At 38.8% G+C, this 17,067-nt stretch overlaps 1 protein-coding gene across 7 annotated transcripts in view; it reads right to left on the reverse strand.

Annotated features, from left to right (window-relative positions):
• ADGRL3 (adhesion G protein-coupled receptor L3) overlaps positions 1-17,067 on the reverse strand; it is a 784,489-nt gene that overhangs the window by 472,003 nt on the left and 295,419 nt on the right. For 6 of the 7 annotated variants that reach the window (XM_053607089.1, XM_053607085.1, XM_053607088.1 and 3 more), the window contains exon 4: positions 1,951-2,154. The exons of the other annotated variant lie outside the window; for it this stretch is intronic. In XM_053607089.1, the coding sequence (XP_053463064.1) occupies positions 1,951-2,154 (204 nt within the window). The remainder of the gene's footprint in view (positions 1-1,950; positions 2,155-17,067) is intronic. 7 annotated transcript variants of the gene reach the window in all.

Below are 17,067 nucleotides of genomic sequence, written 5' to 3' on the forward strand. Positions count from 1 at the left end.
GGTTCCACTCCTATCAATTAAAACATCTTTTCTAGATATCTTCTTTAGTAGTACTAGAAATTCTGACGAATACATAGAGTCAATGAAATAATATGAACGTTCTATCGCTGCTTTATAATATAAATCAAAATACAAAGTTATGATGAAAAATTTTGAGACTACTGAAGCACATGCTGGGAAATATTTACCTGCACCAATTTAGAGAATTTCAGGTTTGAATTGGTAATGCAAAACAAACCAGAAAGAGAAAACAATCAGGTTTTTTTAACATTTCTTTTTTTTTTTTTGTAGAGACAGAGTCTCACTTTATGGCCCTCGGTAGAGTGCCGTGGCCTCACACAGCTCACAGCAACCTCCAACTCCTGGGCTTAAGCGATTCTCTTGCCTCAGCCTCCCAAGTAGCTGGGACTACAGGTGCCCACCACAAAATGTTTTCTGTATACTGTTTTTAATTTTTGGAGCATGCTGGAGTCCATTCTAATGCTTCTATGGAAAGGCCGCACTCACCCACCATTTCTGCTGCTGGCACCACCAATGCTGTGCCCCAACCACCACCAAGGAAAAAATGCCAGTCTGAGTGGGATGATTCTAGGGCACTCACTAAACAGGGTGACTGAGGAGCCAATGCCACTGTGCTAAGTGACACACACGTTTCTCCACATGGCTGCAGTAATTGAAGAATAAGGTTTGACTCTCACAGGTCTTGCAAATCTGAATGGAAGTAGGATGCACTCTCTCCGTTCCTGACTAACCCGCAGTATCCCACCTTATTTTACCAAATAATTTTTTTTTTTCTGCAGTTTTTGGCTGGGGCTGGGTTGGAACCCACTGCCTCCGGCATATGGGGCCTGCACCCTGCCCCTTTGAGCCACAGGCACAGCCCATTTACCAGAGAATTTTGTAAGGGGGTTTAGAAGATAAACTCAGCTAATACTAAGTAGATATACCTCACGGTCTCCTGCCAGCATTTCTTGACTGTACGTCCCCTTCAAGAACTACTGGGTAGGGAAGATGACAGTGTTTTGGGACAAGATATGAATTCATACTTCTTGCACCAAACCCTTCTCAGCCTTTTTAATGTTGTGACATACAACAAAAAAATAAAATGAAATAAAAGATATTAGAGTCCCTGGGGGAAACAGCAGGCATAAGAAGCCTGCATAGGGTTGCCTGAAATAAAAGAAAAATTAAATGTCATATAAAAATGAACTATAAAGTATTAGGGGAAGAGTAAGTGGTAAGTCCTGTGCAAATATTATAAATGAGGGGGCCCATACAGTGCACGTGCAATTTAAGAGTTGTCTAAAATAGAGTATTTTTGTTTTCTCTATTAGGAAACTATTTTAAATCACACACGAACTTGATGGACACTCGTATAATGCTCCTCCCTGAAGGAGGGCTAGATGTCGCTCACTGAATATGCCAGATGGAGGGGCAATGTTTATAAAGGACTTGCCAATATTTCATGAAAAAATTAGGTTGCTTCAGTAACCCTAACTTTTCTACTAAATTTTCAGCTGTAGAGACTAAATGCAATTCCTGAGCTCTTAGTCCTCATCTGTTCAAAATGTTGGTAGTTTCCATTGGTTATATATATATATATTTTTTCTTTTCTTCTTTTTTTTTAAAAACAAGTAGATGATCAGATACACGAAAACTTTGGTTTTACAGCCATTCAAATTTTACAAGTGAAACTATCACTAAAAGTAATGTCAAGGTTCCCGTGGCAGTGCCAAAATACTTTAAATCCAAAGATGTTTTAATCAAACATTTTAAAATAATCCTGAGGCTCTAACGTAGAAGGGGCATGCATCGTTAGAGTGACGGGCCAGGCTGTCACCAAGTGTAACCTGGACCCCCCAGAGTGGGCGCTGGAGGGAACACAGCAGGGAACACAGGTGGCCCGGCCGCCCCCGCCCGCACCCCGCCCCCGCCCCCCGCCGGCCGCACCTTGGGCTGCGCTCTGCGCTCCTGGGGCACCTGGACCACGAACTCCTCGGGCGGCTCCGCGGGGCCCCGGTCCGCGATGCGCAGCGGCTCGCTCGGCGCTGGGCGGCTGCAGCAGGTGTCGGGGCGGGAGGCCGCCTCCCGGGCCGCGCTCGGCGTGTCGCAGCGGGGCAGCCAGGGCTGGACGTCGCTCGCTGCGCTTGCCACCTGCGGGGACCGCAGGGCGCACGGTCAGAGAGCCGCAACCTCAGGCCCCAGGGCCGCGCTCTGCTGCAGGCAGTGGGCCAGGACTGCACCCCGGGCCCACTGGGCTAAGCCCCAGCTGGAGGACCCCTCAGCTGGGGTCCACCGGATGACACTGTCCCTGTCACACTCTCCCTAAATGGAGCTGAAAATGTTCACCCTGACCTCTAACCATGATGAGTCCATTAGACATAATGATTGAAAGCAGAGTAAGCTGCCTGAAAAAAATACAAATATGATTCATATTTTTATAGATTCACAGCATTCTGATGTAAATTATCAGCATTAAAATTATATAAGTGTAAATACATATATTGGTGACTGAACCACATTTTTATAAACCAAAAAGCTTCATAAGATCATAGGGGAAGGAAATTTCAGTGTTTTTATGGTTTATATGTTTGGTTTGGTATAGGTTGCACTTATATGAATTTTTTGTGTTTATTTATATATTTTTAGTTCATTGAACTAACATTTTTTGAAAGATGCTTGTATTAAGATTGTAATGGGCATTAAGGTGAAAAGGACAAACACACATTTTTGCCATTTATTTGCACAGTGATTCTACTGACGCATGGTACATATTACATAGATGGATAAATACGGAGGACCAAGACAGGAATGAGAAAAAAACTGTACACACGTGATTCTTAAAAATAATTCAGAAAACAGTTATACTTTATATGCTATGAAAACAGAGCTATTTAAGCACAGGGTTTTTTCCCCACTGATTTGATATATGAGATACACATTTCTCTCCACTAAGTACAATTAGTTTAAGAAATAGAAATGATGATGAAAATGCATCAACCAACAGAAAGGGTAAGATTTTACAAAGAAAAGGATTTTGCTTTACACAAATATTTTTAACATACTATGAATGTTTAAAAACACAGTAATAAGGCTACGTGGTTAACATTCAGTAGGACAGAAATTAGGAAAATCAATAATGCAAGAGAATTTTATAATCATTCTGACACTGGAAGTTTATATACTGGAGCTATAATTTCTTGATATAAAAATATTTGCAAATTAAGAGTGAAATATATATCCCTCCCAGGTCCATGTATCATATAGCTCTTAATGAAAAAAAAAAGTCATAGTAAGAAGTCTGTGAAATAATAGATGAAGAAAAACTTTAAAATATGTCTAAGATGTTACCCCGCACATTTTTATTTAAATTCATTATATATTATAATGAATAACTGTATATTACAATTATTAAAAACGCAGGCCACAGGTAATCACAATACCGTTTTGATGGTCTGTGTTAACTGTGGTGGGTCAAAGAAGGAAATAAGTTTCAAAACCAAAAATGTTGTGAAAATCAAAATCTCTGAGACACTGTCTTCTCTGGTGTTTCATGCTAGCGGCATCTTTTCTGAGTATTTTGACTTCTAAAATGCCCCTCTCCTCACTGACTAAAATGGCAATGTGACTAATTTTAAAATATTTTTGTACATGAATACTTACAGGCACATTTTTCTCTATTATTATAACTACTTAGTGGAAGAAAATTAGCAAATGGTTATCAAGATATGTTATCCTACAAGCTTCAGTTACAATAAAATTTAAAGATTTTATCTCAGCCAAGCTAACATATAAGCATATTTGGAGCGACTACGTATATACATATACGCTACTCATTCAATGAACAAATATTTAACGTCAGGTCATCTACATACCAGAGAATATAATACATCACATACCTACTTTAATGAATCATACATTTGGCAAGGGAAATGGAGAATTTATGAAAAGATAGATAAATAATAAAGATAGACTATTATACATATATGAGTAATCTACAGAAAATTTAAATAAGGTGACATATAAAGGCTACTTTAGTTGAAGTTTTATGAAAGAATTAGTTATGAGGGAGATTTCAGTGACATTTAAATTTGTTAGTTGAGGCCGGGTACCAGGTCTTACACCTTTAACCCTAGCACTCGGAGAGGTTGAGGAGGGAGGATCCCGTGAGCTCAGGAGTTTGAGAGCTGCCTGAGCCCATCTCTGCAAAAAAGTAGAACAATTAGCCAGGTGTTCAGGTGGGCACCTGCAGTCCCAGCTACTCAGGAGGCTGAGGTAGGAGGATTGCTTTACCCAGGAGTTCGAGGTTGTGGTGAGGAAGGCTGATGCCATGGCCCTCTAACCTGCAAAAGCAGAGTGAGGCTCTGTCTCCAAAAATAAATAAATGAATTCTTTCATCAAACAAAAATCAGAAATAGAGAGCCTTCCAGCCTACTACAACCTCCAAGCTAGAACCACCTTGGTGTGGTCTTACCACAATGGCTGCCAAGAGTGGTCAAAGTGAGGAAAGTGTGGCCAGAGGTCACAGAGTTAAGCAGCAGCCAGGTCAGGAGCTTTGCAAACCAGAGTCAAGAATTTAGTATGAGGGTAATCAACCATCTGTCTGAGATAATTCATAAAACTCTTATGAAGAAAGAATAGGCCAGAATAGGAAAAGACAGGGGAACAGTGATCTCTTCTGAACTAGAGATTCATTATTTCCAGGAAATGTCAATTTCCAGAGCAGCCAGAGAATGATGATTTAAAAACGCAGATACACCAGAATTCAGCATCAGCTAAAATTACGATAGTGCCTGTACCTAAAAGGAAAGAATCTCAGCATAAACACAAAATATTAAAAAATGCTCCAACTAGAACTTGAAAGTAAGCTCTTGGGAATCTAGAACGTGTAGGTTTGGGTTGAGAGATTAAAATAACTTCATGAAGTGAGAGTGAAGAATACAGACTCCAAGTTTTAGAGGAAATTAGATTCTAACGTGTTATATGAAACAAACCTATCGTATGTGTTTATAATTCATCCTGTCGTTTAAATGCACCATTTCTATGAAAGGGATCCAGAGTCACCAACCAGTGGTAGCAAAACAGCACAGACTATTACTCACATGAAGAGAAGCTGCATGAACTGAGCCAAAATATTTATTTATCTATTTTGAGACACAGTCTCACTTTGTCATCCTCGGTAGTGTGCTGTAGCGTCACAGCTCACAGCAACCTCCAAGTCCTGGGCTTAAGCGATTCTCTTGCCCCAGCCTCCCAAGTAGCTGCGACTACAGGCACCCGCCACAACACCAGGCTATCAAAATCTTAATGTTTGTTCTAAAAAATCCTGTTACCTTTAAGGTATTGTATGATATCCGGGGATATAGTTGAATTATAAATATAAATCCAATTTGTCTTCCTGAAGCTATTATACAAATAAGTTTATAAACATCACAGTTCTGAGTCTGGCATTTCCTTGGAAACAGACTCTTCTTTCTTTTAAAGAAAGTCATATGTAAAGTCTACTTTATTTATTTTTTTTTATTGTTAAATCATAGCTGTGTACATTAGTGCAATCGCCTGTACCCATTCTAAGATGCACCATAGATGTGGCCCCACCCATTACCCTCCCTCCACCAAAATCTCCCACCTCCCTTCCCCTTCCTTGGCCCTTTCCCCATAGTCGTGCTATAGTTGGGTTATAGTCTTCATGTGAAAGCTATAATTTAGCTTCATAGTAGGGCTGAGTACATTGGATACTTTTTCTTCCATTCCTGAGATACTTTGCTAAGAAGAATATGTTCCAGCTCCATCCATGTAAACATGAAAGAGGTAAAGTCTCCATCTTTCTTTAAGGCTGCGTAATATTCCATGGTATACATGTACCACAATTTGCTAGTCCATTCGTGGGTCGATGGGCACTTGGGCTTCTTCCATGACTTAGCAATTATGAATAGGGCTGCAATAAACATTCTGGTACAGATGTCTTTGTTATATTGTGACTTTTGGTTTTCTGGGTACAAACCTAGTAAAGGAATTATAGGATTGAATGGTAGGTCTATTTTTAGGTCTCTAAGTATTCTCCAAACATCCTTCCAGAAGGAATGTATTAGTGGGCATTCCCACCAGCAGTGTAGAGGTGTGCCCTTTCCTCCACATCCACGCCAACATTTCTGGTTTTGGGATTTTGTTATGTGGGCTACTCTTACTGGAGTTAGGTGGTATCTCAGAGTAGTTTTGATTTGCATTTCTCTGATGATTAAGGATGATGAGCTTTTCTTCATGTGTTTGTAGATCTTGCGTCTGTCTTCTTTAGAGAAGTTTCTCTTTAAGTCCCTTGCCCACCCTGAAATGGGGTCACGTGTTCTTTTCTTGCTAATAAATTTGAGTTCTCTGTGGATTCTGGTTATTAGACCTTTATCGGAGGTATAACCTGCAAATATTCTCTCCCATTCTGAGGGCTGCCTGCTTGCTTTACTCACTATGTTCTTGGCTGTGCAGAAGCTTTTTAGTTTGATCAGGTCCCAGTACTGTATTTTTGATACTGCTTCAATTGCCTGGGGAGTCCTCCTCATAAAATATTCACCCAGGCTGATTCCTTCAAGAGTTTTCCATGTACTTTCTTCAAGTATTTTTATAGTTTCATGTCTTAAGTTTAAATCTTTCATCCAGTGAGAGTCTATCTTAGTTAATGGTGAAAGGTGTGGGTCCAGTTTCAATCTTCTACAGGTTGCCAGCCAGTTTACCCAGCACCATTTGTTAAATAGGGAATCTTTTCCCTGCTGAATGTTTTTAATTGGCTTGTCAAAGATCAAATAATGGCAAATAGCTGGATCCATCTCTTGGTTCTCTATTCTGTTCCAGACATCTACTTCTCTGCTTTTGTGCCAGTACCATGCTGTTTTGATCACTATGGATTTATAGTACAGTCTCAGGTCTGGTAGCGTGATTCCTCCTGCTTTGTTTTTATTGCTCAGTAATGTTTTGGCTATTTGAGGTTTTTTCTGATTCCATATAAAATGAAGTATTATTTTTTCAAGATCTTTAAAGTATGACAATGGAGCTTTAATAGGAATTGCATTAAAATTATATATTGCTTTGGGCAGTGTGGACATTTTAACAATGTTGATTCTTCCCAGCCATGAGCATGGTATGTTTTTCCAACTGTTAACATCTTTGGCTATTTCTTTTCTTAGAGTTTCATAGTTCTCTTTGTAGAGATCTTTCACGTCCTTTGTTAGGTATACTCCCAAATATTTCATCTTCTTTGGCACTACTGTGAAAGGAATAGAGTCCTTGACTGTTTGTTCGGCTTGGTTATTGTTGGTATATATAAAGGCTACAGATGTATGGGTGTTGATTTTGTAGCCTGAGACATTGCTATATTCCTTGATCACTTCTAAAAGTTTTATAGTAGAGTCCCTAGTGTTTTCCAGATATATGATCATATCATCTGCGAAGAGTGAAAGTTTGATCTCTTCTGACCCTATGTGGATACCCTTGATTGCCTTTTCTTCCCTAATTGCAATGGCTAAAACTTCCATTACAATGTTAAAGAGCAATGGAGACCATGGACAGCCTTGCCTGGTTCCTGATCTAAGTGGAAATGATTTCAATTTAACTCCATTCAATATGATATTGGCTGTGGGTTTGCTGTAGATGGCCTCTATTAGTTTAAGAAATGACCCATCTATACCAATTTTCTTAAGTGCTCTGATCATGAAGGGATGCTGGATATTATCAAAAGCTTTTTCTGCATCAATTGAAAGAATCATATGGTCTTTATTTTTAAGTTTATGTGTTGAATTGCATTTATAGATTTACGAATATTGAACCAGCCTTGAGACCCTGGGATAAATCCGACTTGGTCATGGTGTATAATTGTTTTGATGTGTTGTTGGATTCTGTTTGTTAGGATCTTATTGAGTATTTTAGCATCAATATTCATCAGTGATATTGGTCTATAATTTTCTTTTCTTGTTGGGTCTTTCCCTGGTTTGGGGATCAAGGTGATGTTTGCTTCGTAGAATGTAGTTGAGGTTTTACTAAACCGCCAAAGCACCTGCAACAACCTCTAAGCTAGACCCACCTTGGTGTGGTCAAGAAATAGCACAGCGGCTCCCACTAGTGGTCAAGGAGAAGAAAGACAATGCCCTCGCTAGATAACAACCCCTACAGTTTCTCTGCTGTGCTTAGCACCTCACTCTGTCCTTGGGGCACACCTGCATTTGAACAAGCAAGTTTCCACCTGCCAAAGAAGGTACCATCTACACACGGGTATTTGTACCCACTCCTCTAAATTCTATTCACAGGCTACAAAAACAAACAAGTTACTCCTCTCTGGTATCTCTTCAGATATTTGAAGATCACATTCATCTTAAATTTCCCTTTTCTTCTCCCAACCTTGAAGGAGAAAGGATTCTTTCAAATGAATTATGAAAAATACTCCAGCTTGTTGTGTCATTAACTATAATTTGGAGGCCCACCTTCTTCTTCCATTTGAGATCACAGCTTCAAACTATGCTGTGTGCAATTTTAAGATGTCTCAAAAGTAATTTTGGTTCTAAGACAGGAGGTGATGAAAAGGCCGGCACAACTTGTGCTGTCTTTTAACCCTCAGAAAGAAGGAATCTCACTCCTGTCTCTTTTAAAAATGCATATCTTTTTTTTTTTTTTATTGTTGGGGATTCTTTGAGGGTACAATAAGCCAGGTTACACTGATTGCAATTGTTAGGCAAAGTCCCTCTTGCAACATGTCTTGCCCCCATAAAGTGTGACACACACCAAGGCCCCACCCCCTCCCTCCGTCCCTCTTATTGGGGCGGTGCCTGTGGCTCAAAGGTGTAGGGCGCCAGCCCCATATTCCGGAGGTGGCAGGTTCAAACCCAGCCCTGGCCAAAAACTGAAAAAAAAAAAAAAATGCATATCTGATTAATATTTCATTTAAAAAAGGAAGGAATTTCCTTTTCTGTTTATTTTTGAAGTTTGAATTACTTTAATCATTGATAATATTTGATACTCATTTTAAGTGATATGTTATTGCCATCTAAAAATCTTCCATACTATTGCTTCATATTCAAATATTTTCACAGTTTAAGTACTTTTAATTTGCTTTCCTGATGGGCAGAATGAAATACAAAAATTATTATTTCGTAACCTGTTGTCACGATCAAAATATTTATTCCATGTTCATATATAGTCTCCCAAACATCAAAGATGATCAGAGGATCAAAGTTCCAGAGTGTCAGTTCAGCATAAACGTGAAGCAAAAAAGGAAAGAAAAATCACAAGTATTTTAAAGGTGAAGTGTTGGTGCTGGTAGTGCTAGAGTTTTCATGCTCTCTGTGGAATATACAGTTGATATAAACACCCTGATAGGAGAATTCGATGTGACGTGCTTATGTACTTTAAGAGATCAATGTTGATTTATGATTAATTTTAAAAATATTAAATAAGTATTGTTTCCAGGCAACTTCAGCTGTTTCTGTTCTCTTGCTCTTCTCAGGCTAGTATCTGTGCAATTCAGTCAATTACTCAGCTTCTGTCTCCAAACATCTATTGATCCTAACATCGATCCTGAAATCTAATCGAATCATAGGCTGTGTAAGTCCAAAGTACCACACTCGAAAGAAATGAAAACAACATAATACCACCCCAGCATATTTATCAGAGTCACAAGTGATATAATTTTCATGAACTAGGAAAGTTCCTCATAAGTAGTTGATTATTTATTTATCGTTAATTTGTTTCAGGTTAATACGAGGGTACAAATGATTAAGCTGCATTCTATCTGTCTGTTAGGTAACGTTCAAGTTATAGTTGAGTTTTAGGTAATACTTTACCAAGTTTTTAATTAGTTAGCTAACCAGAAGCCTTACAGAGTGTCAAATGAACACAAAGGTTGCCAGGACACCAACCTACGTATTCAGCTTTGCCCTTTACCATGGCGTTGCCTCTTGGACACGGAACACTTACTTCCTAGAGATACCTGCCTGACACTTTGTTCACATTGTCCTTCCTCGTAGGAATCCCTTTCCCCTACTGGTCAGGCTTTCCAAATCCCACTGCTTTCTAGCATTACTCTTCCCATAAAATTTACTAAATTTTACTAAAATTTACTAAATTTCTGCTCACTGTATTCAGAAAATCATAATCAAAGTTCACAATCATTTCCTTCCATTCTCTGTGGCAAAACACTGAAAATTTCATGTTTTGATTTCTGAGGTTTAGGCACCACCATATTGCTTTCTCCCCTACATGAAGATCTTTTATAGTTTTACTTCTTTTACTTTATTGTATTTTTATTATATTCATTGGTCTACAAGATGCAAATTCTCCGTAGGTGATAAATATGCCTATGGAGGAAGCTTTCACAAGGGGGTGAAAAGGTTTGGGTTTCTCTTCTAACAATTATTTTAAACATATTATTGCATCAGGCTCACTCTATTTTTCATCTTAAAAGTACTGATCTTACTATCTGGGACTGACTCAGTGGATCATTACGAGCATTCACTGAGCTTGCTGAGGGTAACACTGTTCAGATAACAGGAGAGTGTCATGGAACATAAGAAATAATATTGGAATCATTGTATCATCAAATGGCTGATTAATACCGAAATGTCTAATCTAATTTCATTTATATAAATACACACACACGCACACATATTTTTATCCCTTCCCACAAACATACACACCTATATACAGGCATATATAGGTATGTTCGTGGGAAGGGATAAAAAAATAGGAGCACAGTGGGGGTGGGGTATAAGAGAGAGACTATTGCTGTAACATCCTTTCCCCTACATAAAGGCACGTTTTCCAATAACACTTCCTTACGCATACTTGAAAGGTCCATCTTTCCCCCAGTACCTTCATTTTGGTCATATAAAAGATTATGTCTTTTTGATTTCTCCCCAAGGTGTATGTGATAGCTGCATAATTTCTTTATGGGCTGGGCAGTCATCTCTCACAATAGTCGTAAAAGTTCCCATCCAAGCTCCTGCCTGAGGATGCCACCCGGTAGGTTATGACATGAAAGATCTAACACAGAGAGAAAAACCTGTTTGAGTTCTGCGTCTTCTAAGAAAATAGCCAGGTAGTGATCAATTACCTTCCTGTGCATGAAGAAGCGATCTTCATAGCCCTCCTGAATATTATTCAATTTAACTCAACAGATTGCTTCTGCAGACTAAATTGCTGCAGGAAGCCTCGGTGTGCCCCAGCTATGTAAGCCCTTTACCGCGCAGAGCTCCTCTTTCCTTTGCTCCACAACAGAGCTCACTCCAGTAAAATAAAACGAATGTTTGCCACCAGAGTGACCGACCAAGTTAGAAAAGCTGTGTAAGACACGCCCAGAATAGTCACACGCATGGTTGTGAGTAAAGATAAAAAGAAACTTAATTCATAGTGACAAAGAATAAAAGGACCAACTTTTAAAGATTGACTTTTGAGGGCGGCGCCTGTGGCTCAGTGAGTAGGGCGCAGGCCCCATATGCCGAGGGTGGCGGGTTCAAACCCAGCCCCGGCCAAACTGCAACCAAAAAATAGCCGGGCGTTGTGGCGGGCGCCTGTAGTCCCAGCTGCTCGGGAGGCTGAGGCAAGAGAATCGCGTAAGCCCAAGAGTTAGAGGTTGCTGTGAGCCGTGTGACGCCACGGCACTCTACCCGAGGGCAATACAGTGAGACTCTGTCTCTACAAAAAAAAAAAAAAAAAAGATTGACTTTTGAATTGGCTTTCATAGCTAGCAACCTATGTCTTTTTTAAATAGAGAGAGAAATTGTGATATTCATTGTAATGCTTGCCCAGATTGTAATACTGTGATGCAAATACCTCAAACACTTTTGAAAATGAGTAATCAGCTGAGTAAGGTTTCTGCTAATGATACACGTTCATTAGAAGTTTGCCTTCTAAATAAAAGGATCCTCCCTCCCTCCCTCCCTCCCTTTCTTCCTCCCTTCCTTCCTTCCTTCCTTCCTTTTCCTTCCTTCCTTCCTTCCTTCCTTCCTTCCTTTTCCTTCCTTCCTTCCTTCCTTTTCCTTCCTTCCTTTTCCTTCCTTCCTTCCTTCCTTCCTTTTCCTTCCTTCCTTTTCCTTCCTTCCTTTTCCTTCCTTCCTTCCTTCCTTCCTTCCTTCCTTTTCCTTCCTTCCTTCCTTCCTTCCTTTCTTCTTTCTTTCTTTCTTCCTTTCTTCCCTTCCTTCCTTCCTTCCTTTTCCTTCCTTCCTTCCTTCCTTCCTTCCTTCCTTCCTTCCTTCCTTTTCCTTCCTTCCTTCCTTCTTTCTTTCTTTCTTCCTTTCTTCCCTTCCTTCCTTCCTTCCTTCCTTTTCCTTCCTTCCTTCCTTCCTTCCTTCCTTCTTTCTTTCTTCCTTTCTTCCCTTCCTTCCTTCCTTCCTTTTCCTTCCTTCCTTCCTTCTTTCTTTCTTCCTTTCTTCCCTTCCTTCCTTCCTTCCTTCCTTTTCCTTCCTTCCTTCCTTCCTTCCTTCCTTCCTTCTTTCTTTCTTCCTTTCTTCCCTTCCTTCCTTCCTTCCTTCCTTTTCCTTCCTTCCTTCCTTCCTTCTTTCTTTCTTCCTTCCTTTTCCTTCCTTCCTTCCTTCTTTCTTCCTTCCTTCCTTTTCCTTCCTTCCTTCCTTCCTTCCTTCCTTCCTTCTTTCTTCCTTCCTTTCTTCCCTTCCTTCCTTCCTTTTCCTTCCTTCCTTCCTTCTTTCTTCCTTCCTTTCTTCCCTTCCTTCCTTCCTTCCTTCCTTTTCCTTCCTTCCTTCCTTCCTTCTTTCTTTCTTCCTTCCTTTTCCTTCCTTCTTTCTTCCTTCCTTCCTTCTTTCTTCCTTCCTTCCTTTTCCTTCCTTCCTTCCTTTCTTCCTTCTTTCTTTCTTCCTTCCTTCCTTCCTTCTTTCTTTCTTTCTTTCTTCCTTTCTTCCCTTCCTTCCTTCCTTTTCCTTCCTTTTCCTTCCTTCCTTCCTTCCTTCCTTCCTTCCTTCCTTCCTTCCTTCCTTCCTTCCTTCTTTCTTCCTTCCTTTTCCTTCCTTCCTTCTTTCTTCCTTCCTTCCTTCTTTTCTCCCTTCCCTTCCCTCCCCGTCTCTTCCCTTTCCCTTCCTTCCTTCTTTCCTTTTTTTTGAACATGTCACAAAGTTTATTGACAAAGAGAAAAATAGGCTTACCCAGAGTAAGAACAAGATTCATTCACCACAGACAGCAAATGAGCCTCCCCTGCCGGGGCAAGTAGTCAAAGAGACACAGAGGTCAAAGGTGATTTTTTTGTGTATGTGCAAATTAAATTAAATACATATTGTATATCTCACTCATCAGAGAACTGGTAATGGATAGGAAGCTATCTTTTTGATACCAAAAACACCTTCCTCTTTGCAAATGTAATGCATATAGATTTAACCTCATGGTAACAAAAAATCTTTGGACTTTCCTTTCTTCTACTATCCTCTCCAAGAATAAGAATTTTTTAACTACCTGGAAGCTGTGTTTTCAGAATGCTCTAAAGCAGCAGTTCACAACCTGGGGGTCGAGACCCACAGGAACTGTATTAAAGGGCTGCAGCCTTAGGAAGGTTGAGAACCATTGCTCTAAAGTAAATCTTTTCTTTAAAAATATTTACAATTTTGGTAATGGGTTGTCTCCAGTTAGTCAGGCTGCCAATTATGCCTAAGGTGTGGCCAAAATGAGCAAAAAGGATACATATTTTGACCAAGGTCTATATAGTTAGTGAGCTTGAACTAAGCTAATCGTAAATGAGGCCAAGTGCAGTGGCTCACACCTGTAATCTTAGCACTCTGTGAGGCTGAGGCAGGTGGATTGCTGGAGCTCACAAGTTTGAGACCAGCCTGAGAAAAAAAGTGAGACCCCCATCTCTGCTAAAAACAGAAAGGAAAAAAAAAAAAAAACTAAAGCAAGAGGCTCGACTGAGCCCAAGAGTTGGAGGTTGCTGTGAGCTATGACGCCACAGCACTCTACCCAGAGTGACAGCCTGAGACTCTACCTAAAAACAAAATCATAAATGACATCTCTGAAGACAGATGAGAGGAATAACACTGATTTTCTGAGTTTTTTATGTGTGTGGTAGTAAGATAGTTTTACTATCTAACCCCCCTCCTTAACACATATCCAAAATAAATGACTAAATGTTTGTTAAAAACACAGCAGATAAGTTAACAAGCTCAACTGTCAAAATGATTGACTGTATTATGTCGGTGGTACACCCATTATTGGACACCTGCTTTTGAAAATAGGGCGGTTTTTTATCTGTCTGCAGAGGCACAACATAAGCTGGCCAACAACAGCCTGTAACCTATGCACAGAATAATGCATCTGTGCTGTCCCCGCTATTCCAGCTATCCAGCTATTGTAAGTAACCTAAAAGGCCCTCTTTTAAGCAATTGTGCAGCATTCCCTGCTGAGAGGACACCAGACTACCCTGTTGCTTTAATCTGTATACCTTATTTTTCTTCATTATTAAATCCTGTGCCCTTCAGGGCTGCCTGGTCTTACCAACTTCTCTATCAAAGGCGAATCTTCACCACCATTGTTGATTTGTATGAAGAGCTACAGTAAAAAATTAGTTCTGATCTAATTCAGGCCATGTTTATGGTCATTGCTTTCGTGGTATCTCTAACAGCTTGGAAAGAATCAGTAATGTGTGAAAGCAGACTGTTTGTTCTTTTTATAAATACAGAGGTTTTTTTGTTTTTTTCTTTTTTCACCTACATGATATAATAATATCTGGACCTCACTGAGTGTTGTCATCTGTTACTCTCTAATGCAACAACAAAATAAATCTGTTTTAAAGTCATCTGAGTCCAAGAAAAAGAATGAAAACACTGTGACATGATATTTTTGTCTCTGCATTTAATCAAAGCAAGGATTTCTCTAATTCAGCTCATTGAATTTACCCCTTTTAACTCCACATAAAACTAATGATATCGAAGTGAGGGGTATCTGTCATTTGCTGTTCAACTTCTTCCAACTGGGAAAGAACGGTGATGACAGGAAATTTTCCTGGCCTAGCGGTCTAATTAAAAGTGACAGGCTGGCACTTTGAATAGCTTTTCAACACCCTTTAACATTTTTCTTTGAATGCTGATCTAAGCTTAAGATGTTCATTAGTAACTCATTAAAGCCTTAGTTATAGTCCAGTGGTCCAGTCCTAAATATAATGATGGCCTGCGTATACAAATGTGGAGGCTCATAATTAGAGAAACTGTCACATTTGAGGATTAAGAATATACAATGGCATCTTTGAAAAGTAAGTGACCCCAAGATGGGCTGTATTTTAAATTTTGCTTACTATTCAGGTCATTTGTTTTTTCCTTCTAATTCCAAAAGGCATGCTTTAATGACCCCATTATCCTGGGATTAAATGTGTGGGTTCTGTGTTGCAGCCTTTCTGTACATTATTTTATTTAATCCTCATGCTATAACAGTATTCCTAATGACCCCTTTACAAATAAGGAAACTGAGATTTAAATGGGCAATGGTTATGTATCTTGGAAGCTGTGGAACTAGAATTCCAAGACTTGAGATCTTTCTACTTCATTCAATAGCACCGTACACTTCAGGATTCTTAAGCAGCTCAGATGAAATGACATTGTAAACTTTAGTTTCTTGGCAGCAATGTTTTCTATATTTGTGGACATCGTCGTCCACAGTTCTTTAAAACTAAGGAATGGTTTCGGTGTCAACATTTATAAATCATTCATTATTATTATTTAGTGCTCTCATAATCCTTTATTTTCAAACAGTAGCATTTTCATGCCCGATAATCCCAATGAGCTGTAATCAGTAGCATGAGTTTGCTGGAATCTTTGCACTACATAACATCGAATTTTCTTATTTCCATCTTTTTGTTGGTTCATTTAAAGATGCTATGTGAATCCAGAGGATGCTAATATACAATTACGGAAAACGTTTCTTGGGATGAACTAAAAGAAGCATTCAGTCGTTTGCAGAGCATATTAGAGAAAAATAGCATGGAAATAAAAGACTCAATAGTTATAATCTGAACAAAGATACAAGAAATACAAATAAGAGGAACTCAAAAATATGGAAAAAACAAGAATAAAGACTGGACCAAAATCAAAACTATTTTTGGCCACCCACGTTGAATGCTCATTATTTTTTTTTTTAGGGAAAAGTAATTGGGAATGAACAAAAGAATTTGTATGAAGAGCTACATTACGACTGCTCTGTCATATATGACTCCCTCGTATTCAGTTCTCCTATTACAACAAAGTTTCAATTACTGATAATTGTTAGTTTTTGCCATAATAAAAACCTGAATTGATGAACTACTTGTAGAGATCAAATATAATATATAAGTAAAAGGGGAGGGGAGGTGATGAGGGTAGACACATGTTGTACAATTCAAAATTTTTAAAAAGTAAATTTTAAGTGGGTAAATTCAGGCAATTAGCCTCTCTTAGAAAGGTTAAAATCTTCCCAACACTAAGAAATGATAAATGTTCGAGATGATGGATACCCCAAGTACCCTAAGTTACTCACTACACATTCCATGCATCAAAAACCCACATGGAGTTGGATGTAAGCACTCCCATTTGTACAAACAATCAACACATTGAATCCCACAAAGAGATAAATGTATTCATGATCTATGTATATATGACTTAATGGAAAAAAAATAAAAAAATGGGAAAACAATAAACCCACATGGAACCCATGAGTATGCACAAATACTATATAGTAACGAAATAATTTTTAATTTTTAGATAACTATCAGTTACTTTAAGTTTTTATAGCAATTAGTATTTTTAAATAAAAACAAAAAAGCTTCTGAGAAAATACAATCTAAAGAACTCAAGTACCTTCTAACAATGTCTGCTTTTCCAAAAAAGATATTTCTATAAAGAAATAACTTGTAACCAGACTATAAAAACACAAATAACCTGACTATAATTAACCCAATTCTATTGATATTGAAAGTAAATAGTCATCCAAAGAATGAGAAAATAATGACTTTATGTTATGCATTCAAATATTTTAAATTCATTCCACATTCAATATACAACCACCACCCTGTTTCAGTAATAATCCAGCTCAATCCAATGCAAAAATATATATTTTTTTAAAAAT

Source organism: Nycticebus coucang, chromosome 10 (genome assembly GCF_027406575.1).
Source record: "Nycticebus coucang isolate mNycCou1 chromosome 10, mNycCou1.pri, whole genome shotgun sequence".
Lineage (NCBI taxonomy): Eukaryota > Metazoa > Chordata > Mammalia > Primates > Lorisidae > Nycticebus > Nycticebus coucang.